The sequence below is a fragment of the Scyliorhinus canicula genome, chromosome 2 (genome assembly GCF_902713615.1).
Source record: "Scyliorhinus canicula chromosome 2, sScyCan1.1, whole genome shotgun sequence".
Lineage (NCBI taxonomy): Eukaryota > Metazoa > Chordata > Chondrichthyes > Carcharhiniformes > Scyliorhinidae > Scyliorhinus > Scyliorhinus canicula.
This window is the reverse complement of record NC_052147.1, coordinates 184,951,141-184,976,003: the sequence shown is the minus strand read 5'-3', so window position 1 is coordinate 184,976,003 and position 24,863 is coordinate 184,951,141. Positions and strand designations below refer to the sequence as shown.

The 24,863-nt window shown below is 48.6% G+C and overlaps 1 protein-coding gene across 1 annotated transcript in view; it reads left to right on the top strand.

The window, feature by feature from the left end:
- LOC119961822 (collagen alpha-1(II) chain-like) overlaps nucleotides 1-24,863 on the top strand; it is a 223,418-nt gene that overhangs the window by 28,442 nt on the left and 170,113 nt on the right. Inside the window, exons 2-3 of the mRNA XM_038789189.1 lie at nucleotides 18,910-19,109; nucleotides 24,800-24,841. Of these exons, the coding sequence (XP_038645117.1) occupies nucleotides 18,910-19,109; nucleotides 24,800-24,841 (242 nt within the window). The remainder of the gene's footprint in view (nucleotides 1-18,909; nucleotides 19,110-24,799; nucleotides 24,842-24,863) is intronic.

Genomic DNA, 24,863 nt, shown 5'->3' with positions numbered 1-24,863 from the left:
TCACCTGCCACAAACCTTCACCTCCAATTCATGCACTTCCTGCCCTGTCCTCCTCGACAGTAGAAGTAGTGGGTTTGGGAATTGCTGTTGAGGCAGCCATGGTGAGTTGTTACAGTGCATCTTGTGGATTAGTACACAACGCAAACACAATCGGCGGGATTCACCGTTTCTGAGACTAAGTGGTGATGCCGATGCAGAATTCATGGATTTTCACAACCGCAAAACTGACGCCGAACCTGGATCAGTTCAGCAACTGTGGAGGGGCTCGCACCGGCTACACATGGAACACAATTGATTCCAATGAAAAATGATGCAGGATTTGTTAATCCGTAATTAACACTTGGGAGGCTGACAAGCTGCAGCCGCATATACATATTACAATCCCCAGACACACTCATCCCAGCCAACAAGATGGCACTGGTTCTGCTGGAACTGCATACAACTGATGCATCAGCTGGAGCCAAAGGGCACCGAGGGGGTTGGTCTGCGAAGACACCTATATGACCCGAGGCCCTAAATTGACAGTGGGCAGTTAGCGGCATGCACAGCTGAATGGCTGCCTTGCCGGCTGCGGAAATGGTGTTCCCTGCCTGTCCATCCAGACCCCACAGCCCACCTCCTGCCAACCCCCCGCTACCCTCCTCCCCAGACCTGGCCCGGCCAGCGGCACAATTGTCAGAAAACTATGGCGATGTTGGACACTTTCCGTATCCCCTTTTTCTCCCTCAGCAGCCATGACATCGGTTTCACGATTTTTAAAAGCACAAGTGAACGGTACCAATGGGAACTCAGCCCATTGAGCATCGCAAAGGCCCCAGAGAATACCGGGTCGGGCCCGCTAATGACAGGCAAACGGTGTTTACTGTACGTGTGTTCCGGACCGCATTGACGCCTCTGTCGAGGTGACGGAGAATTGCAATTTGGCATCAAATCAGTGTCCACCGCGATTTTGGCGTCGGAACCTATTCTCTGCCCAATTGCACATCACGATATCGGCGTCAGCCAATGGAGAATCCCGACCAGTATGTCGGTGTTGGAGGGAGTTAATGATTAAGGCTGGTATGCTAATTAAATTGGTGCTTCGGCCTGAATGGTTGAACTTCATGAGTGTTGCTAGAGCTGCACCCATGTAAGCAGCTGCTTCTGAACTGAACCTTGTAAATGGTGGAAAGATTGAGGTTAAATCCATTTTGCAGTGATGCAGTGAAAGCGGTATAATGGCATCCTGGAATTCTTGGAATCTAGGTTTAAGAAAATAGCAAAAGAGTTTGACTGTCAGGGTCTTGTTATGTCATTCAGATCTCAAAGGACACTAAGTGTTCCGTTACAATTCTCTGACCAGCCTTAAACCTTTTGAAATCCCCAAAACAATACATGTAGGAACTGATTGAAATACTCACCCTGGTTATGGGTCTGCAGCAGAATTATCCAATCTTGGCAATTTTCACCAGGGCCAAGTGTTCTCAGAGCCTGTAGCAGCTGGAGGTTTTGGTTTGCATTTATAAAATCAATTTTAATGTAAATTTAATTAATTAAACTGGATTGCATGTAAATCTCCCAGTTGAAGATGGATTGATTTTCTTCTCTTGTTCCACTTTCAGTTTTCCTGTATGTAATGATGAACTTTCACAGACTTCATTAGAAATACAGAAGGTATTTATTAATAAGAAGAACTGTACAGCAGTAAGCAGCCACATGGCTGCCTGTAGTCCCCTCCATGTCTCCTGCCTAAGAGAGAACTCCAGACCCTTGGGGTGATTCCACACTCTGCATCCCAATCAGTTATCCAAGCCTGGTGACACTTACTCTGCTGTATTGCCCTTAAAGGGACAATCACCACAAATCATCACATCCCTCCCCCTTTAACCCCTTTATAAAATCTTCAATAACTAAGGTGTGCTGCCCTAAATTCTAAATAAACATTAAACACATGATTTGGACAATTATAAATTGAGTCTTTGAGGGGTTTTCTGTTCCTTGTGGAGCAGTGTAATTCTGTCATCTGAGATGCTTCCACAGGATTGACTTTAACAGAAACTACAATAACGGCATAGGCAGTTCATTACTATTTGTTTCCACGGAGACATCAGTTATGTCTATAACAGGTCGATCAGGAACTTTGGTGCTTACGGTTTCGAAAACATTTTGTGATGGCAACACTGACTGCTTGAGTGCCTCTCTACTCATCAAGTGATCCCCATGTTTGAGAACGATCTTTCCCTTCATATCTACTGGGTATGTCAGGAGTCTGGTCTCAGACAATAATTCCAGGGATCCAACTTGCTCCACATTCAAAGTTTCATATCATGAGACCATGTCATATATGTATTTAAAATAATTTTTTATTGTTGCAGTGGTGACGGCTCATTGATATGATCTTGAGGCTTTTATGTTTAACTATGTACAGTTCCAAATATAGGGCAAAATTCTCCGACCCCATGCAGGGTCGGAGAATCGGCCGGCGGCGGCGTTATTCCCGCTCCCGCCAGGTTTTGAATTTTCCGAACGGCCATAAACCGGCGTTGTGCAAATCCCGCCGGCAGCCTCGGAGAACAGCTGGCGCCGGCGGGATGTCATTTAATTTTTACTGTCAAGAAATCTCCGGCCCGGATGGGCCGAAGTCCCGCCGACGTGGCCACGGGTCACGTCGGCGAAAATCACAGTAGGTTTATAACGGCATCAACCATTGATGATGGTTGACGCTGTTCAGTAACCTACATCGAGTGCGGCGGGGGGGGGGGGGGGGGGGTGGGGGGGTGGGGGGGGAGAGTACCGGCGTTTGTGGGGGGGAGGAGGAGAGTACCGGCATTTGTGTGGTGTGTGGGGGGTGGGGGGGAGAGGAGAGTACCAGCGTTTGTGTGGGGGGAGGGGTGGGTGTGGGGGTGGGGGGGGTGGGGGGTAGGGGGCAGCGGTGTGCAGAGGGGGGGGCGACGGTGCGTTGGCCCCGGGCATCCATTGGATGGGGGAATCAGCAGATCTTCCTCAAGGCGCCCCTTCCTCCCAGCTGCCTTGTCTTTGTTTGAGAGAGAGAGAGAGTGACAGAGAGAGGGAGTCCCGTCCGTTCTCTGGCTGAGAGCAGCCAGTACTCTCCTCCCCACCCCCACCACACAAACGCCGGTACTCTCCTCCTCCTCCCCCCCCCCACCACACAAACGGCGGTACTCTCCTCCTCCCTCCCACCCCCCCCCCACAAACGCCGGTACTCTCCTCCTCCCCCCCCCCACACACAAACGCCGGTACTCTCCTCTCTCCCCCCCACCACACAAACGCCGGTACTCCCCCCCCCCAAACGCCGGGCACCGTTGATGATGTCTCCCGACGCGCCACTTCCGCAGCGCGTGAAAATGACGCGTAGCGCGTCAGTCCGCTGCTGGCCCTTTCGGAAACGGAGATTAACGGCTTAAAAGAAGACCCCGACGACGGAGTCATCCGCACCACTTTTGCCCGCCGGTAATGGGCGTCGCGCAGGTCTTCGGAGAATTTCGCCCATAGTCTCTCATGGAGCTCTTCAATGCAAGCTTGCTGCTTACTGAGTTCTGTCCTTGACTATTTTCTGGCCATGTGACTACATACATCACCCTGTGGGCTATGATGCTCTCCAGCCCCAAACTGACTCTTGCTCTGCTAAGCAGCTTACACTATAATGCATGCAAGCACATATCATCACATTACAAAAATGTCTGATGTCTTGACAGTTCTTTTACAATCTTGGTCTGTCACATGTGATGGAATGATCATGATACAAAAACAAAATAGTGGGCAATCTCAGCAGGTCTGACAGCATCTATGGAGAGAGAAGAGAGCTAACATTTTGAGTCTGGATGACTCTGTCAAAGCTGGAGAAAACTGGAAATAGGGTCAAATTTATGCTGTAGTGGGAAGGGCATGGAGTGGTGGGGCTGGATAGGGGGCCAGTGATAGGTGAAGATTGACAAAGATGTTGTGGACAGAGAGACAAAGGGAATGTAAATGGGAGTTATTAATGATGTGGAGATGCTGATGTTGGACAGGGGTGAGCACAGTAAGACATTTTACAACACCAGGTTAAAATCCAACAGGTTTGTTTCGAATCACTAGCTTTCGGAGCACTGCTCCTTCCTCAGGTGAAGGAAGGAGCAGTGCTTCCTCACCTGAGGAAGGAGCAGTGCTCCAAAAGCTAGTGATTCAAAACAAAGCTTTTGGACTTTAACCTGGTGTTGTAAGACTTCTTACGGGAGTTATTAAGGCTAAGAAGGGTGCTGATAGTGGCACATGAAGAGATTAGAATGTGTGAATGGCAGAACAAAGGTAAGAAGCGTCTCAAAGGGCAACTAGGAACAAGGAACAGATGCCCTAAGTGGGGTGGGGAGAGGGGGGACAATGGTGAGGGAAAAACAGAAATGAAAATAAATTGATTGAAATGAAAATGGGGTGAAGGTGGAGGAGGGAGTTCACAGCCTGAAGTTGTTGAATTCAATGTTAAGTGCGGAATGCTGTTACAAACCTATTCAGAAGATGCTGTTCTTCCAGTTTGTGCTGGGCTTCACTGGAACATTGCAGCCGGCCAAGGACGGCCATGTGGACAGGAGAGGAGGATGGTGAGTTGAAATGGCAAGCAACAGGAAGGTTTCAATCCTGATTGCGGACGGACCAAATGTGTTCTGCAAAGCGGTCACCCAGTTTGCGTTTAGTCTATCCAAATGCAAGAAACCAGATTGAAGGAGGTGCATGAAAAGCACTGCCTCACTTGAAAAGAGTGTTTAGGCATTTTGATGGTGAGCTATGTAGAGGTACAAGGGCAGGTGTTACACCTTCTGTGATTGCATGGGATGGCATCATGGGACGAAGGTGAGGTGTTGGGGGTGTTGGGGGTGTTGGGGGAGTAGACTCGGGTATCCCGATGGGAACAGTCCCTGTGAAATGCTGACGCGGAATGAGGGGGAGATGAGTTCGGTGGTGGCATCATGCTGGAGTTGGCAGAACTGGTGGAGGATGATTCTTTGAATGCGGAGGCTGGTGGGATGAGGACAAGGAGGATCCTATCCTGATTCTGGGATGGAAGAGAAAGAGTGAGAGCAGAGGTGCGTGAGATGAGTCAGACATGTACTTGGATCATGTGATAAAGTTTCTTTATCTGGTCTATAATTCCCTGTTTTCTCTCTACCTACATTTTTAAGCAGTGGGATTACATTATCTATCCCCCAATCTGTAGGGACTGTTCCAAATCTTGGAAGATGACCACCAATGCAAATATTATTTCTAGGGCCACTTCCTTAAGTACTCTGGGATGTAGATTATCAGGTCCTGGGGATTTATCAGCCAAGGACCCCACCAGTTTCCCCAACACCATTTGTCGACCAATGCTGATTTCCTTCAGCTCCTCCCTTTCACTAAACACTGTGTTCTCCAACATTTCTGCTTGGTTATTTCTGTCCTCTTTTGTGAAGATAGAACCAAATAATGTATTTAGTTGGTCAGCCATTTATAAATTCTTTTGTTTCTGACTGTATGGGACCTACATTTGTCTTCACCAATCTTTTTTCACATCACTATAGAAGTTTTTAACGGTTGGTTTATGCTCTCCGCAAGCTTACTCTCGTCTATTATCCCCTTCTAAATTGATCTATTTTTCCTCCATTACTGAATTCTAAACTGCTCCGAAACCTTGGCTCAGCTGTTTTTTCTAGCCAATTTGTATGTTTCTTCCTTGGATCTAATACGATCTCCAATTTTCCCTTGTAAGCCATGATTTGCCCACCTTTCATATTTTATTTCTGTGCCAGATAGGAATGAATGATTGTTGCAGTTCACCCATGCAGTCGTTGAATGTTTCCCAATCTATCATAGCCAATTTGCGCCTCATACCATTGTAGTTTCCTTATTGTAGATTCAGGAGCCTCGTCTCAGAATCAACTTGATGAAAAATTCTATCATATTATGGCCACTCATCCCCAAGGGGTCTCGCACAAACTAGATTGCCAATAATTTATTTCTCATTACACGATACCATCTTGGATGGTCTGCCCTCTAGTTGGCCCCTCAAAGTATTGGTCCAGAAAACTATCCTGTATACTCCAGGAATTCCTCCTCTACAGTATTGTTGCTAATTTGATTTGTCCATTCTATATGCAGATTAAAGTCGCTCATAATTACAGATGTTCCTTTATCGCATTCATCTCTAATTTCCTGTTTAAGGCCATTCCGAACATCACGGCTAGAGTTCGGAAGTCTGTATACAACCCTCAGTAGCGCTTTTTTCCCCTTGGTCTGTCTCAGCTCTACCCATACAGATTCCACATTGTCAGAGCTCATAACCTTCCTCACTATTGTGCTAGTTTTCGCTTTAACCAGCAATGCGACCCCATGGCCTTTTCCTTTTTGTCTGTCGTTCCTAGATACTGAATACCCTGGACGTTCAGTTCACATCCCTGGACACGCTGCAGCAACGTCTCCGTAATCCTGACTATATCGTACCCGTTTACATCTATTAACACGATTAATTTATCCATATTGTTGCAAATACGCCGCACATTAAGGCAAAAAGCCTTAAGGCTTGGCTTTTTAACATTCCTTGTTTTGTTCCCATTACTTTTGTACAGTTTTAAAAATAAAGACTGGGATTTTATGCTCCCATTTTCGTTGTGCGAGCCAGCGGGGGCAGAAAATTCAATGGGAGTCCTGTTAGTGGGATTTCCTGTTCCGATTGTCTGCTCCTCCCCGCCAATGACATGATGGGGTTTCCATAAAAAGTCAGGACCCCTTTTACCATACATTTTACTTTTATTAGTGGTCTTCCCCACTCTATTATTTCCCTATGTTAGGATTCCCACCCTTCACCAGATGTGACCGCATGTCGACGGGGTTTACAACAGCTTTTGACAAATGAGGGACTGGTGAATAGAACCGACTAGGGTGCAGATTTAAGCACAGTTCTCTGGTGGGAGAGGGTTATGCCAGGGCAGTACCATGGGCAGCACGTCCCTTGCTCTGTTCCTCTAGAGAAAGGGGGTTTCTGATGACGTTACATTCCTTTAAAAAGGGTACCACGATCTCCTGAATTCTGAGGTTGCTTTCAGGATGCATAGGTATATACAACCCCACCGGGGGGTGGGGGGGGGAGGAGGGTCATACCCGGGCAGCCCCCTGGCACTGCCCATTGGCACTATCCCAATGTGAGAATGGACCTCCGATGGGGTGGTGAATATGGGGGGAGAGCTCCCAATGTACTTTGGGGGAGGGGGGTGACTGTTTCCTGGGTGGGGACTTAATCTTGTTTTTCTATTTCGTTTCGCTAGTTTTTTCTGACTACTTGGGAAAAGTGATGTACTGCCTTCAAGGGTGGTAGGAACAGATTCAATCCTAACATGCAAAAGAGAAATGTATTTTCTTGAAAAGGGAAAATCTGTATGACGACGGGAAAAGAGCAGGGGAGTGGGACTAATTGGATTGATCTTTAAAATTGGTGGCACAGGCAACATGGGCTCACTGGTTTCCTTCTGTGCTGTATGATTTCATGATTTTATATTGATAATGAACAAAAAGGAACAAAATTATAGACGATGCAAATCTGATAGAAAACAGAAAATGCTGTGAAGGTTCAGAAAGCCAGTCAGCATCAGTGGACAGTGCAGAGGAATTAATGCTTTGATTGTAAATCTTCGGCAGTTTAATGAGGAATCTTCAGCCAACTTGTTGACGGCCGTTTTTCTTCTTAGACGCTGACTGACCTCCCAAGTGTGGATATCATCAGTATTCCTCTCCCCATTTTCCTTCTTATGGTATATGCTTAGTGTACAATATTAAAACGTTCAATAACATGCATGGATATTTTAAAAACAATTGAGTTAATTGTTGGAATCAAATTCAGCCTCCAATTTTCTCCTCTTTTCCTTTCAGCAAGGCTTTGACATCCGCTGGTGAATTATTCCATTTTCATCAGGGAACTATTTGAGTGAAGGAGCAATATAACTTATCCTGGTCCTGTCTCACTCATGCACAGACAAAATCGCTTTCCAGTTGATGTTACCAAGCAGTGATTGGATGTGGAAATACTATAAGACCATAAGACATAGAAGCAGAATTAAGCCACTTGGCCCATCAAGTCTGCTCTGCCATTCAATCATGGTTGATATTTGTTATCATCACCATTCTCCTGCCTTCTCCCCATAACCCCTGATCCCCTTATTAATGAAGAACCTATCTATCTCTATCTTAAAGACACTCAGTGATTTGGCCTCCACAGCCTTCTGTGGCAAAGAGTTCCAAAGATTCACCACTCTCTGGCCGAAGAAATTCCTCATCATCTGTTTTAAAGGATAGTCCCTTTAGTTTGAGATTGATTCCTCTACAAGTGGAAACATCCTCTCCACGTTCACTCTATCCTGTAAGTTTCAATAAGATCCCCCCTCAGCCTCCTAAACTCCAATGAGTACAGATCCAGAGTCCTTGATCGTTCCTCATACGGCAAGCTGTTCATTCCAGGGATCATTCTTATGAACCTCCTCTGGACCCTTTCCAAGGACAGCACATCTTTCCTTGGATACGGGGCCCAAAACTGCTCACAATACTCCAAATGGTGTCTGAACCGAACATTAAACAGCCTCAGAAGTATATCGCTGGTCTTGTATTCTAGCCCTCTTGACATTAATGATAACATTGTATTTGCCTTCCTAACTGCCAACTGAACCTGCACGTTAACCTTAAGAGAATCGTGAACAACTTTATGCTTCTGATTTCCTCAGCATTTTCCCATTTAGAAAATAGTCTATGCCTAAATTCCTCCTTCCAAAGTGCATAACCTCACACCTTTCCACATTATATTCCATCTGGCACTTCTTTGCCCACTCTCCTAGCCTGTCCAAATCCTTCTGCAGCCCCCTGGCTTCCTCAATACCACCTGTCCCTCGACAGATCTTTGTATCATCTGCAAACTTAGCAACAGTGCCTTCAGTTCCATCTTCCAGATCATTAATGTATATTGTGAAAAGTTGTGGTCCCAGCCCAGACCATTGAGGCACGCCACTAGTCACTGGCTGCCGTCGTGAAAAAGACGCCTTTATCTACACTGTCTGCCTACTGTCAGTCAGCCAATCCTCTATCCATGCCAGGATCTTACCCTTAACACCATGGGCTCTTAGCTTATTTAACACTCTCCTATGTGGCTCCTTGTCAAAGGTCTTCTGGAAATCTAAATAAATCACGTCCACTGGTTCACCTTTGTCTAACTTCCTTGTTACCTCCTCAAAGAACTCTAACAGATTTGTCAGACATGACCTCCTTTTGACAAGGCCGTGCTGACTCAGTCGTATTTTATCATGCACTTCCAAGTACTGATTTATTTTTCTTCTCCTTACTACTGGCCAGCACGTTAGCACAATGGTTAGCACCGTTGCTTCACAGTGCCTCGTATCCGGATTCGATTCCTGGCTTGCATCACTGTTTGTGTGGAGTCTGCATGGGTGTGACCTGGTGTGACCGAGGTGGGAGGGGAAGAAGCCCCTTCTTGTCAGCGGGGCTGGATTGATTTGCATTGTGGAGGGAAGGGGTGCCCACCACCGGCCCTCCATGTTGATCTGCCCGCTTAAAATGGTGGCCCGATATCAGGATTTCGACGGAATCCAGTGAGCTCTCCTCAAAGCATAAATCAGCATGGTAAAAGAGGAAGACTCACACCTGGGCACTGCTCCTAGCGCCAACAGAGACCCGCGGTGATTACCGTGACAGGAGCAGCTAGACTCTGGAACAGAGAATCCAGACCCACATCTTTCCTGTAATGTGGTGAACAGAACTGGATGAGTACTTAAGTTGTAGTCTAATTGGATACAGTTCTAGCAGAACCTCCCTGTTCTTCTGTTATGGGTGTGGGGTTATGAACACAAGTTTGTTTTGATAAGAGACTAGGGGCGCGATTCTTTGCTCACCGATCATCGGGCCGGCGTCTCCAAGAGACGCACTCTTTCCCCTCCGCCGCCCCGCAAGATCAAGCCGCCACGTCTTGCGGGGCAGCGGAGGGGAAGACGGCAACCGCACATGCGTGGGTTGGAGCCGGCCAACCTGCACATGCGCGCCTGACATCACTTAGGCACCGCCGTCGCGCCATTCTCGGCGCGCCGCTTTGACGCAAGCGTCAAGGCCCGGTGGCCGAGCTTCTCGAAACGCCGCTCCTAGCCCCCCGGGGGAAAGGGGGAGAATCGCGCCCTAAGTGCTTATGTTCTGTCCAAAAAATGATTCCTCCCTGTTAATACCTGCATGGAACTCATCCAGCTGTGGATGATTGTTCCCTGGTGCCGATTGGGTTATGAGTTAACCAGCACTGGTATAACAGGTCAGCTGCTATAGCAGCTGGCAGCAAGGAGTGAGGACCCTGAGATGTGTAAGTGGGTCCTGTGTAAATACTGCTGTTATGCTGAATAAACATCTTTCTTATGGACTCCTCAGACTCCCCCTTTTCTGTTTACTTCATTGGCGACAAGGATGAATTAGAGTTGTTGGCTGCCTTCCCCGAAATTTCTTTTAAGAGTGTGGATTAAATCATGGACTTGTTGTTGCTGTGAGACCCTTTTTCAGAATCTGTACTGAAATGGCAGGTGAGCACCAGGTAAAGAATGATGCCAGCTTGTGGAGCACGTGTGCTGTGAGAGGTCCAGGGTCTGATGTATCCGGCAGTACCAGAACCGATGACTTCAGATCTTCTGGTGACCGTTGCGCAACGTTTTTGTCTGTTTCCGTTTGCGGCCCGTTCGCAATGCTGACTTGCTGTGGCTGAATGGTTTATTGGGGAGTCCTTTTGGAGTTGGCCGGAACCCTTTGTATTGGATTTGTTTATTGTCACGTGTACTGAGGTACAGTGAAAGGTATTTTTCTGCGAGCGGCTCAAACAGATAATTTAGTACATGAAAACAAAATAAAATAAAACACATAATAGAGCAACACAAGGTACACAATGTAAATAAATAAACACTGGCTACCATTGGACTGCAAGGGTTTGTGATTGCAGTGTTGATTTTGAAAGACTGTTCCATGATGATTGGGACTACAAGATGGGCTGCAGCAGTATTTTATATGGGTACTGACGTTGTCGCATGGCTGCAAGTTTTGTGCCTCCAGACACTGTTGGGCTGTGTGGACCCTGTGTTTTTTTATGTGATATGCCTGACTGAATCGGTACTGTATAAATTCTGGGCTGACTGCTCCCTAAGCGTTTGTTGGGCATGGTCAATTCTTCTTCTTTTGTGTACATTGACGCTATGGTGAACATTATTGGGGTATAATTAGTGTAGTGTTGGGCGTTGTCTCATGATCGCCCCCCCCCCCAACCCGGTTTCCTTGTGGCTGACAGTTACGCAGTGCCAGTAAGGCCTTGGGTCGATAGGTCAGGTGCTGTGGTGTGCACCGTCCCAAGGCTTGCTGTTAGCGGCTTCACCCTTTGTGTGGTTGGTGGTGGGCCGGACTTAATTTTTGGCATGGTGTATGCCAGTCCATCCTGTTGCCCCAATTTTCTGGCAACGGAAAATGACAGTGTTCGGCCGTCCGATGACGCATGCAGCCCAGGAAGTGGGTAGCTGTTGGTAGCCTCAGTGGCTAGGGCACTCGACCGTTGTGACTGGTATTGGTGCCGGCATGTGACGCAGGATAGCAGTCCGGCCGCTCTCCGGGTGGGGTGGGGTCGGGTCATTGGTGTGTGGGACTCGGGTCAGCACCAGGGGCACGGTGTTGCCTACTCATCCTGGCCATTCTGAGGAGGTCGTTCAGTGTTTAGCAGTACTGCTGGCCAGTCTGGATGGCGCTTCTCACGGCGCTGGTGGCCTCTGCCACCTGCACTCAGGCACGGTGAATGGATGCGGCAGCCTCCTTCCTGGGCCATGGTACTGATGCACTATCAATTACGACGAGACGAGAGTAGAATGTAATCGAGGCTTTATTACGCAGAGATGTGTGACCTCCTACAGCAGCTGACAAAATGGCTGCAGCTCAGTGAGCACACAAATCTATACTCCGCCTACTGGGCGGAGCCAGCAGGCAGGGATCTACCCCGTTCCTGTAGTACAGGAGCCCTTTGAAGTCCATGCTGAGGCATTCAAAGGGACGGGAGGCCTTCACCAGATGCACTCGGTCCAGCCAGTAGGCGTGAGGCTTGCATTCCGCGCAGACCTGGCAGTCTCTGGTGACAGCCCTGACCTCTGCAATGGAGTAGGGCAAGTTCCAGGCCTTTATGAAGTGAAAGAACTGGGTGACCTCTGGGTGGCAGAGACCATCGTGTAGGGTCCAGAGTCGGTCCACTTGTGTGCTAGCACATGTACCTCGGGACAGGGCATTAGGGGGCTTGTTGGGCTTCCCAGGGCGATATAAAATCTCGTAATTGTAGGCGGAGAGCTCGATCCTCCACCTTAAGATTTTATCATTTTTGATCTTGCCCCGCTGTGTATTATTAAACATGAAGGCAACCGACCGTTGGTCAGTGAGGAGAGTGAATCTCCTGCCGGCCAGGTAATGCCTCCAGTGCCGCACAGCTTCAATGATGGCTGGGCCTCCTTTTCAACAGATGAGTGCCGAATTTCGGAGGCATGGAGGGTGCGGGAAAGGAATGCCACGGGTATGCCTGCCTGGTTGAGGCTGGCAGCCAGAGCGATGTCCAATGCATCGCTCTCGACCTGAAAGGGGAGGGACTCGTCGACCGTGTGCATCGTGGCCTTGGCGATGTCTGCCTTTATACGGTTGAAGGCTAGCGGGCCTCAGCCATCATGGGGAAAACTGTGGAGTGGATGTGTGGGCGGGCCTTGTCCGCATAGTTGGGGACCCACTGGGCATAATAGGAGAAAAACCCCAGGCATCGTTTCAGGGCCTTGGGGCAGTGGGGAAGGGGGGGTTCCATGAGGGGGCGCATGCGGTCGGGGTCGGGCCCTAGAACTCCATTTTCCACAACATAGCCAAGGATGGCTAAGCGGTTGGTGCGGAACATGCACTTTTCCTTATTGTACGTAAGGTTAAGGAGTTTGGCGGTGTGGAGAAATTTGAGAAGGTTGGCGTCGTGGTCCTGCTAGTCGTGGTTGCAGATGGTGACGTTATCCAGGTACGGGAAGGTGGCCCAACGCAGTGTATTTGTGGTCCGCCTTGCGGATCGGGAGCTCGTGATAGGCAGATTTCAAGTCCACTGTGGAAAAGACCCGGTACTGTGCAATTTGATTGACCATATCAGATATGCGTGGGAGGGGGTACACGTCGAGCTGCGTGTACCGATTGATGGTCTGACTGTAGTCAGTGACCATCCTGTTTCTCCCCAGTGTTTACCGCTACCACGGGCTCTCCAGGGGCTGTTGCTGGCCTCAATGATGCCTTCCCGCAGCAGCCACTGGACCTCCGACCTGATGAAAGTCCTGTCCTGGGCACTGTACCGTCTGCTCCTCGTGGCGACGGGCTTGCAATCCGGGGTGAGGTTTGCAAACAGGGAAGGCTGGTCGACCTTAAGGGTCATGTGGCCGCATACGGTGAGGGGTGCTAGGGGTCCGCCGAATTTTAGAGTTAGACTTTGGAGGTTCCACTGGAAGTCCAGGCCGAGTGACAGAGCAGCACAGAGGTTGGGGAGGACGTAGAGCCGGAAGTTTCTGAACTCTACGCCCTGGACGGTGAGGGTGGCAATGCAGTACCCCCGGATTTCCACGGAATGGAATCCAAAGGCCAGGGAGATTCTCTGGGTAACTAGGTGTACCGCGAGGGAGCAGCGCCTTACCGTAGAGGGGTGGATGAAGCTTTCCATGCTCCCCGAGTCAAGAATGCAGGATGTCTTGTGCCCATCGACTTTCACCGTCGTTGTCGCGGTTGCGAGGTTGTGCGGCTGGGACTGGTCGAGCGTGATGGAGGTGAGCTGCGGCTGGTGTTGGTAGGTCCTGGGCTGGTCGGCGGCGGTGGCAGGCGATGAACGGCCAGATGAAGTCCCCGATGAGCAGGGGTCCTGAGGAGCGTCCAAAATAGCACTGAAGATGGCGGCGCCCATGGGGCGCACATGGCGGGCGGAGTTAAAGATGCCGGCGCACACGAGCCGCACGTGTTCTGCTGGGAGGAGGATGGTGGCGCCCACGGGCCGCACGTGGTCTGCGGGGACAAAAATGGCAGCGCCCATGGGTCGCACGTGGGGGGTGCAGGAACACTGGGCCTATATACAGCAGCAATAGACGGGCCTGGCGCACAGCAGCAAAATGTCCCTTCTTTCCGCAGGTCTTGCAGATTGCACTCCTCGCCGGGCAGCGCTGCCGGGGGTGCTTTGTCTGCCCGCAGGAATAGCATTTCGGCCCCCCGGGGTTGGCTGGCTGCCGCGCGGCGCAGGCTTGGGGTTGGCGGGGGTGGCCGCTGGTGGGGCACACGATGTCCATGAGGGCGCCGTGCAGTCGGGGGCGTATGCCGTGCGGTCGGGGGCGTATGACTGTACGTTACGGTAGGCTACTGTTAGCGAGTTCGCGGGTTGTCTGGTCGCCACGAGGTTGAGCATACCCCCTTCTAATAGGCGCTGGTGGATGTACACTGACTCCATGCCCGTAATGAAAGCATCCCTGATTAAGAGTTCTGTATGTTCAATGGCCGAAACTGCCTTGCAATCGCAGTTCCTGGCCAGGGTGTGCAGGGCATGCCAAAAATCGTCTAATGGCTCACCGGGGAGTTGCTGCCTCTTGGACAGGAGGGGCGAAATTCTCCGCTCCCACGAAAAATCGGGAAGGCCGTCGTGAACTCAGCCGAGTTTCACGATGGCCTTGGAGGCCGCTCCTCTCACCTTATTCACCCCCACCCGGGGGGCTAGGAGCGGCGCTCCGTAACTCTCGGCTGCCGGGCGGCGCGCCGAGAGTGACGCGACGGCGCCGCCTATATGACGTCAGCCGCACATGCGCAGGTTGGCCGGCTCCAACCCGCGCATGCGCGGCTGACGTCACGATGGCTGACGGCTCAAACCCGCGCATGTGAGGTTGCCGTCTTCCCCTCCGCTGCCCCGCAAGACGTGGCAGCTTGATCTTGCGTGGCGGCGGAGGGGAAAGAGTGCGTCCCTTTGAGATGCCGGCCTGATGATCGGTGGGCACCGATCGCGGGCCAGTCCCCTCCCGAGCACAGCCGTGGTGCTCACTCCCCTCTCCGCCCCCCACAAGCTTCAATCCAGCTTTTGGTGCCATGTTCACGACGGCAGTGACCAGGTGTGGTTGCCGCCGTCGTGAACTGGTCGCGAATGGCAGGCCGCTCGGCCCATCCAGACCGGAGAATCGCCGGTCGCCGTGAAAAATGGCGAGCGCCGATTCTTCCGAGCGGGGGGTGGGAGAATCGCGGGGGGTGCCAGGGGGGCATGCCGTGAGTCGCCCGGCCCTCCCGCGATTCTCCCACCCGGCGTGGGGAGCGGAGAATTTCGCCCCAGGTGCCTGGCATAGAGTTTGTTGATCGGCCGGTTATAGTGTCCTTTCAGAAGCTCCATAGCTTCAGGGTAAGTGGGCACAACCCGGATAAGTAATCAGGCCTATCTTGTCTGTTTTTAGATTAAACAGACAGTTAATACCAGAATCATGGGTGTGAGATTCTTCCACATTGTATACTTGCGTAAATATTGTATATATCATGGTTGATCAATTACTCGCCGATCTTGACTTAGCTCTGTGCTGCTTTATCAAATGTCCTCTTTTGTGACAATAAAAATACACAGCCTCCTTAAACTGACTTGATTCAGGAGTGTGGCTACTTCCACATCGGTAACCTTCTACTTTAAGCTTTACTGGCTGATTGCCTATTCTGTACCTTTTTGTTTTGTTGGTTGAAATTGTTTCCATTTCATGGCTGCTTCAGCGGTTTTGGCCCCACAGCTGGCCATAGGTTTCCATCGTAACTGGTAAAGTTCTTGTGTATCTTTTTCAGTGATGTCCATAGCCAGTGCTATCTCCATTGCTCGTTCAAAAGTTAGATCGACTTCTGCAAGAAACCTGTGTTGACAAGCATCATTGTTCACAGCACAGACTAACCAATCCCATAACATGTCATTTTGGGTAGCTCCAAAATCACGATACTCTGAGAATTACTTCAGTTCAATGATGTAAGTTGCGATTGACTGACCTGGGGCTCTCACCCACAAATTGAATTTGAATTTCTGGAATATGACCAATGGTGTGGTTGCAATTGAGCCTTCATGAAACACATGAGCTCACTGAAGGACTTGGAGCCAGGCACACCTGTTGCTGTAATACTGTGAGAAAGGTTATAGGTCTGAGTCCCACAAACACTTCAGAGAATTGCTTTGCATTTCGCCTCCTGGCCTATTCCTTTTGCTTGGAAATAATACTCGATATATTATGTCCAGTCCCTCATGGAGGATTCAAATGGGTCATCCTGGCCCACATGCAGTGCTATGAAGGCGCTTGCATCTTTTACTTTTAGTTCATTTGGTTTTTACCCAAAATAGTTGGAAACAAGCTGAGCTGCCTTCGCCTTACCCGGCCTCATTTAAGCCTGGATGTCAACAGGTTGGAACCAGCCTCCTGTTGCTCTCATTCAAGCCAGGATGCTGGCAGCTAGGAAATCAGCTCCTAGATTTATGGCTTCTGAGTCACTTTCTGGTGACGACAACACCGCCTCTGATGGATATCAGGTGAGGCAGGAACATCCCAGGGATCAGAAAGTCAGAGGTCTGCTGGATCCCAGGACTCAGCTGCGCCCAAGCCAGGTATTGTGCCTCTGGACATGTTCATCCTTCAGCTGCTGGAGGTGCAAAGTCAGAGCCAGGAATACCAGGAAGGAGTGTCATTGACACTCTTGTGACTGCAAGGCTGAATGGAGGAGTCCCAAATCCTTCTGACGCAGGAGATGGTGCCAGCACTGCATGGCACCCAGGCCAACACTGCAAGGGTGGCATCTACAGTAGAAAGCCTCGGCAAGAGGTCAGATTCATAATGGGAGAATTTCAAAGCATGGCTCTGTTGCTGAGGACCATGGCTGAGGGCTTCAACTGTATGGTTCAGACAATGGTGGAAGTCGGATTGACAGCGCCAGGTGACGGTGGGGTTTCTGGAACTCACTTCAGCGGCCCGTTCATCCCATAGAGTAACCCAGAGGTCCACAAGAACCTCGGGGAAGGATGATCCACTGGAATGCATCCCGGGGCCTTCCACCCAGGAGATCCTGGGAGTGACCAGCCAATTTAACACTTCCCTTCCCGTGACTGGCACTTCTCAGGCAAAGTGGGTAGAAATAAGTGACATGACAGCATCCAGGAATAGGCCAGGATCCTCCAGGTCCAAGTCCTCCAGAGGGTGCCTGCCAAGGCCATCTCAAGCGACAGGATGTGAAGACAGCAGAATGTAGAAGGCATCCTGGGAACACATCTAGATGTAATGGGAGGGTACAGAAGTCAAAGGGATTTTAGGGGTGCAGTGTGGGCATGGATGAAGTTAGGCAATAATAATTGGGGGGGCATTCTCACTTGTAAAACCTGCACATGTTACTGAATGAAATATTATTGTTCTTCGCTACCTTAACTTCTCACATTCTCTTACCCTCCTCCCAATGGCATAGCACTTCTCCCCATCGAGACACAGCTGTTCTTACTGGGCCTCCATGCCTGCCAGGTGGTTGGGCCCTCTCAGTATGAATGTTCAATTTGTACTGACAAGACTCAGGCAGGATTCAGTGAACCCTAGACCTTCACTCCTACTCCCCCTTTAGAGCAAATGGACAAAAGAATGTTGGGTCAAACCTCACTCAGACAAATCGTAGTGTCAATGTGCCGGCAGCAGACAGACAGGAGTCAGACATAAGCAGTAGCTGAGGAGCATTACAGACCATTCCTCACTGTGAGTCAACAGCACCCTACTGCATTGACTGGGCAGCAAATACTCAGGGACTCCATAGCCCCAGTACCCTGATGAATGAGATCTCTGCAACCGTCATCCATTGATCATAGATGGTTCACAACATCCTGGGGCAAGGGGGTGCGGCTGTCAGACAACAAGCTGATACTACCCCATAAAGCAGGAAGGTGTCCCTAGAATTCCTGTGCATGCACACCCTCACCTGCCCTTCATCACAGAATCATAGAATTTACAGTGCAGAAGGAGGCCATTCGGCCCATCGAGTCTGCACCGTACCTTGGAAAGAACACCCTGCTTAAGCACACGCCTCCACCCTATCCCCTGAACTCAGTAACTCCACCTAACCTTTTGGACACTAAAGGGCAATTTAGCATCCTCCGATCCTCAGCAGCCTCTTCCTCGACTCCTTCTTGAATGTCCTCCTTCTCCGAGGACACATGCCACTCCTCAGGAAGGTCATCACCCTCCTGCAGAGCAAGGTTGTCAGGGCACATCAGATCTCCACAATGCTGTTGGAGTGTGTGTTTCTCCAATGCTGTGATAAGTGGAATGGCCAGCTCCACTGGTTCCATAGCGATATCTACATGTTCCTTGTAATGGATAAAAGGGAACGAGACAGTCAGGTTGGTGACGCAGTCAGATACCATCATTATCTCCCCAGGCCCATTGTCCTACCGGACCTGGGAGTAAGCCAGTCCCAGACCTTATCTGGCGGCGATCGTTCACTCACAGATCAGGTGCCTTCCCATCGCCATTGCTTGACTGGCCATTGCATGATTGAGGGTCATCTTTATTCAGAAAAACTGTTAATATCTATCAGAATTATATACATACATTACAGACACAGCTTGTATCTTGGCATCTTTCAGATAGATATTGAATTATCTTGTCATAAATGATGCAATTATAAGAGATTGATTCAATGAATCTTAGATATTTTGACTCGCACAGATTTACCTGTATAATAATTGTAAATGTTCAGACTTTCTTCTTCTTCAGGTGATAATCATGTATCTCCAGCCATTAATTCTGAATGTTATATGACTCCAACAGTCTAATCTTCCTGTGGTGTTCTGAGTTTAATCTTCCCATATTTCCTTTCTAGGTACCATATGCATTCACGATGGGAATGATTATGAAGATCAAGAAACCTGGAAACCTAGCGACTGCGAAATCTGCGTTTGTGATAATGGAATCACCCTCTGTAATGATATAGAATGTGACACCCTAGACTGCCCTGATGCTGAGATACCCCCTGGGGAATGCTGTCCTATATGTCCAACCATTCCTCCAACACCCAGCGCTGTAAGAATACATTGTTTTAATTGCCATTTCATTTTGATGCCAATAATAAAAGATGAATGTAATTTACTGTGGGTTGGAATGAGTGCTGTTTCATAGTATTATAGCTAATAATGTAGGCCAAAGACTTTGACGGACAGGACAAGTTCCTTAGGTACCAAGTGACCTACTGAGTTTCCAATTGGGCAGGCAGGAAGTGCATGCTAATAAAAAACTGCCCATATTGATAAAGGCCATACAACTGTAGCCATTTAGGTACAGTATATACTTTAGGTATGTCATAGTCATAAAACATACAGTGCAGAAGGAGGCCATTCGGCCCATCGAGTCTGCACCCACCCACTTAAGCCCTCACCCACCCTATCCCCGTAACACAATAGCCCGTGCTAACCCTTTTTTAGTCACTAAGGGCAATTTATCATGGCCAATCCACCTAACCTGCATGTCTTTGGACTGTGGGAGGAAACCGGAGTACCTGGAGGAAACCACGCAGGCATGGGGAGAACGTGCAGATTCCGCACAGACAGTGACCTGATGTGTTGGGTACTCTGGCTCTGTGGAGACTGCGTTTACCTTAGCAGTAACATAGACAGGCTACCAACACTTGAAATAGTACAACTCTATTTTATTTAACTAAGAGCTGTTAAACATACTTGCACTGTGGGTCGACACTATGTTAGATTGCCTGAAGACCTATGCCTAACCTGACCAGTCTATACTGCTAGCACATGGTAGATGTTTGTGCTACTGACTGCGGGCTCCGTCTGTCTCAGAGGCTGCATCCCAAATGAGCGGGAAAACTAGTGCCCTCTGGCATTATAGCGACCGTGCGCTAACTGGTGATTGGCTGCTGTGTTGTGTGTGTTGATTGGTCTTGCAGTGTGTCAGTCAGTGTGTGTCCTTGCACCATCAGATACTGATGTGTATATTATGACATGACCTAGCGGGGAATCAAACCTGGGACCCTGGCGCTGTGAAGCCACAGTGCTATCCACTTGTGCTACCGTGCTACCCCTATGTATAGAACATACCTAAAATACTTTGCATTTGCAAATGAAGTGTCCAATGCCTGTTCTCTGCTGCAATAGTCCTTTGCCGGCAGCTGTCCAATCTTCATTCTTGGTTCATCAGGAATAATCATACAATCCCTACAGTGCAGAAGAACTCCATTTGGCCCATCAAATCTGCACTGACCCTCTGAAAGAGCACCTTACCTAGGCCCACACCCATGCCCTATCTCCATAACTCCAGATAACCTTTTGGACACTAAGGACAATTTATTATGGCCAATCCACCTAACCTGCACATCTTTGGACTATCCGAGGAAAGCGGAGTACCCGGAAGAAGCCCAAGTAGCCATGGGGAGAACGTGCAAACTCCACACAGAAAGTTACCCAAGGTCAGAATTGAACTCTGGTCCCTAGCACTGTGAGGCAACAGTGCTAATCACTGTGCCACCGCTACATGTTTCTCTTGGCAACTCACTTGGCAAAGGTGCAGCACGGTAGCATTGTGGATGGCACAATGGCTTCACAGCTCCAGGGTCCCAGGTTCGATTCCGGCTTGGGTCACTGTCTGTGCGGAGTCTGCACATCCTCCCCGTGTGTGCGTGGGTTTCCTCCGGGTGCTCTGGTTTCCTCCCACAGTCCAAAGATGTGCAGGTTAGGTGGATTGGCCATGATAAATTGCCCTTAGTGTCCAAAATTGCCCTTAGTGTTGGGTGGGGTTACTGGGTTATGGGGATAGGGTGGAGGTGTTGACCTTGGGTAGGGTGCTCTTTCCAAGAGCCGGTGCAGACTCGATGGGCCGAATGGCCTCTTTCTGCACTGTAGCTTCTATGAATCACTGGGTCGATGCAAGTCAGGGCATGGGTCCAATTGTGGGATGCTTACATTCTCACTGTTCCAATGGATGAATACCTACGTCAATCCCCACAACACCCGGCACCCACCCTCACGCACTCGATATGAATGTCTTCCAGGCAATGATCTTTTGGCAAACACACATTGGTAAAAGGTAATCCTCGCTGAATTTAATTTAATTTTTTGGCTTTTACACCACAGAAAGCTGGGTTGGAAAACTGACGTGATCAGCATAGAGCTTTAATATTGATTTAAATACTTCTAGTAGTTTAAGAAAGTCCATTATTGTTTGCGGTAACTGAAATATGGGCAGCACTGTAGCACAGTGGGGAGCACTGTTGCTTCACAGCGCCAGGGTCCCAGGTTCGGTTCCCAGCTTGGGTCACTGTCTGTGCGGAGTCTGCACGTTCTCCCTCTGTCTGCGTGGGTTTCCTCCCACAAGTCCCGAAAGACGTGCTGTTTGGTGAATTGGACAGTCTGAATTCTCCCTCTGTGTACTCGAACAGGCGCTGTACTGTGGCGACCAGAGGCTTTACACAGTAACTTAATTGCAGTGATAATGTAAGCCTACTTGTGACAATAAAGATTATGAAAAAAAATTAGTTTTGGAGGATGGATTTTCACAGGGTTTCCCTCACGTGTCTACCATAACTTGAATGAAGAGCTGCAGGGATCACAGAAAAATGGCAGAAGAAGGCTTTGTGGTTTATGTCATTTTTCCAAGCTTCCTATGGCTCTTTCCCCAAAGATACGCTGGATGAGTGCAGGGATTAACCATAACAATGTCTCTCCCCTTCTTAATTTGTAAGACTGTGAGGAAATTATACCTCACTGCAGGAGTGATTTCACGAAAATAGAGATATGGTGTATTAAAACAAACTTTATTTCTAACACAGTACTAAAATATCTTTAACATCATGCAAGAAAATAACTTGCAATTGCTCCTTAAACAATGCTAATCAATGCAGTGACACAATAACCTTAACTGCTACCTTTATTTCCACTCAAACAACAAAACCATCTCAGATCCCTATCCACTTTTAAATACAATTAGCACTCAGGTATACTTTCTGTACAGAGATGCCTTTTGAGACTGTTTGAAAAAGTAGACCTGAACCCTGTCAGAACAACACAGAATTTCTGACTGTATTTCTTCAGAACCTTCTCAGCTTATCTTCCTGCCACAAACCAAAACCCTGAACCTCAACAGCTAACTGTTTCAACCTTTTGCTCCTCGCATTAGCTACATCATCTTGCTCAGCTGAACATAATGGGCGTGTTTCAGCGACCTGCGCCGGGCGCAATGGGTGTATCGCTTGAGAGCCCCTAATCTGCGCGAGATCCAGATCTAAATATTTAAATAAGCCTGATGGCTCATTTAAATACACAGTTGCTGGATTTACCCAGGAGTCAACGGGTGCGCCTGGGATATCTTGCCAGAATCCCATTCAATACTGGCCCACGTAAATGTGGACCAGTTGTAACGGCACCTGTGGGATCTCTTAGGTCATTAGGCCAGGGCAGAGTGGTACCTGGCACTCTCCCTGGCACTTGGCAGAGTGCCCAAGTGGCAATGTCAGAGTGCCAGGGGCACTGCCAGGGTACAAGGGTGCCCGAGTGCCAGATTGACATTGCCAGGGTTCAGGCCAGGGTGAGCCTTGCACTTGTGGAGGGGGGGGCTCTTCAGGGCCTCTCCAAGGTTGGGGGCTGGGTGCAGATGGCCAGAAAGCGGGGAGGGGTGGAGGCGCCTGAAAGTGCGGGGGAAAGATCAGGTCAAAATAGCACCCCGACCTGGGAGCAGTTGTTCCTGTTGCCAAGATCAGCTCATCAACTGGAAATCACTTCTAGGTGTGGCCTCAGCAGAGAGAAAATTCCTGATGCCAAAAAAACAGCAAAGTGGCGTTGAATAGCTGGGTCTTTCTCTGCGCTGCAGCTGCTTGACAAACACCCCGCTAATTCCACCTGACAGCGGACGTAGTTTGAAGTCCGCTAAATTGTGCCCAATGTCTCTAATTAACTACTCCGCAGGGGACACTCTTAACGTCAACAAAAATCCATTTGCCCTAGCTGTTATGATGTGTTAATTGCACCTCTGGCTCCAAAGAAAATAGTAATCTTGCAAACCAGGATTTTTAAAAACACTACTACATTAGTCACATACTAACTCAGGCATTTAGCCCTAACTGCAGCAAGTACATATAATACAATATATCTAAAATTCCTACATTAATCACAATTAACTTTCAACCACTAGTCTGCTAATATTCCCCTTAACCATCAAAATATCAATGTAAGTGTGAGTTTCCTAAGGGCCATAATTAAGGCAAGGGCAGGGGGACCAGTCTAGACATTGTCTTCCCTACATAAGATGCATCAAGGTATGTAGGAAGGTGAGAGGACAGCCAACCGGGAGTATTTACAGGCCCTTAGCCTGCAAACCTGTACAATTATGCTCTACATTGACACAGCCTGAGTTTCTAAATGTTCTGCTGCCAATTCATACGCAATGGATTCTAGTATTTTCCCATTTGCACATGTTAGACATACTGGCTGACAGTTTCCTTTCTTGGTGTTACATTTTCTGCTTGGGTCCTTTCCAGAACCTATTATTGGAAGATTATCTCTGCATCCATTTCCTTTAAGCCCGAGGATTCAGGCCAACAGGTCCAAGGGACTTCGCAACTTTTCGTCCAGTATTGTTTTACCAGTGACTGATGGTTTTAAGCCCCTCTCTCCTTTTTGTCTCCTGCTTTTCTTGGGATGACCTTTATGTCCTCTCCAGTAAAAATGGGTTTAAAATGTATATTCAAACTGTCTGTCACTTCCTTGTTTCCAGTCTCCATTTTATAAACCTTGAGAAGATTTTTTTAGTTATCTTTTGTTGGTTTCTAAAATGTTCAACATCGTATAGCCCACCACTAATTTTGCAGCATTACACATTTTTTTCAATTTAATTGCATCCTTAACTTCCTTGGTTAGCCATGTATGCTGCATCATTCCATGTAGTCTTTCTTTCTCAATGGAATACATTTTTGTTGAGGTTTGAAATATATTTCCTTAAATGTCTGCCACTGCTCCTGTTCTATCTTCAGATTTAACCTATTTTTCCCTATCACTTTAGCCAACTCTGTCTTCATGCCCGTTTACTTGCCTTTATTTAAAGTTGAGACATAAGTTTCAGATCCTCAAACTGAATGTGAAATTCTACCATGCGATGATCACTCTTACCAAGAGAATGCTGCACAATGGAGTCTTTTATTAATTTTGTCTCATTACACATTACTGGGTGTAAAATAGTCGATTAGCTTATTGGTTCCAGAATGTTATGCTCGAAGAAACTGTCCCAAACGCACTTTATGGAATCATCCTCTAGGGTACTCTTGCCTATTTTAGTTGTCCAATCTATATGAAGATTAAAATCTTCCAAGATTGGGGCCTCACGGTAGCATGGTGGTTAGCATCAATGCTTCACAGCTCCAGGGTCCCAGGTTCGATTCCCGGCTGGGTCACTGTCTGTGTGGAGTCTGCACGTCCTCCCCGTGTGTGCGTGGGTTTCCTCCGGGTGCTCCGGTTTCCTCCCACAGTCCAAAGATGTGCGGGTTAGGTGGATTGGCCATGCTAAATTGCCCGTAGTGTAAGGTTAATGGGGGGATTGTTGGGTTACGGGTATACGGGTTACGTGGGTTTAGGTAGGGTGATCATTGCTCGGCACAACATCGAGGGCCGAAGGGCCTGTTCTGTGCTGTACTGTTCTATGTTCTATGTTGTGGTACCTTTCTTGCAATTCCCCATTATTTTTTGATGGTAAAATATGCATTTATCTCTTTACAGAATCGTGATACAACCCAAAGACCTATATGGAATCCAGTAACTGTAAGCCTTTTGATACAAAATA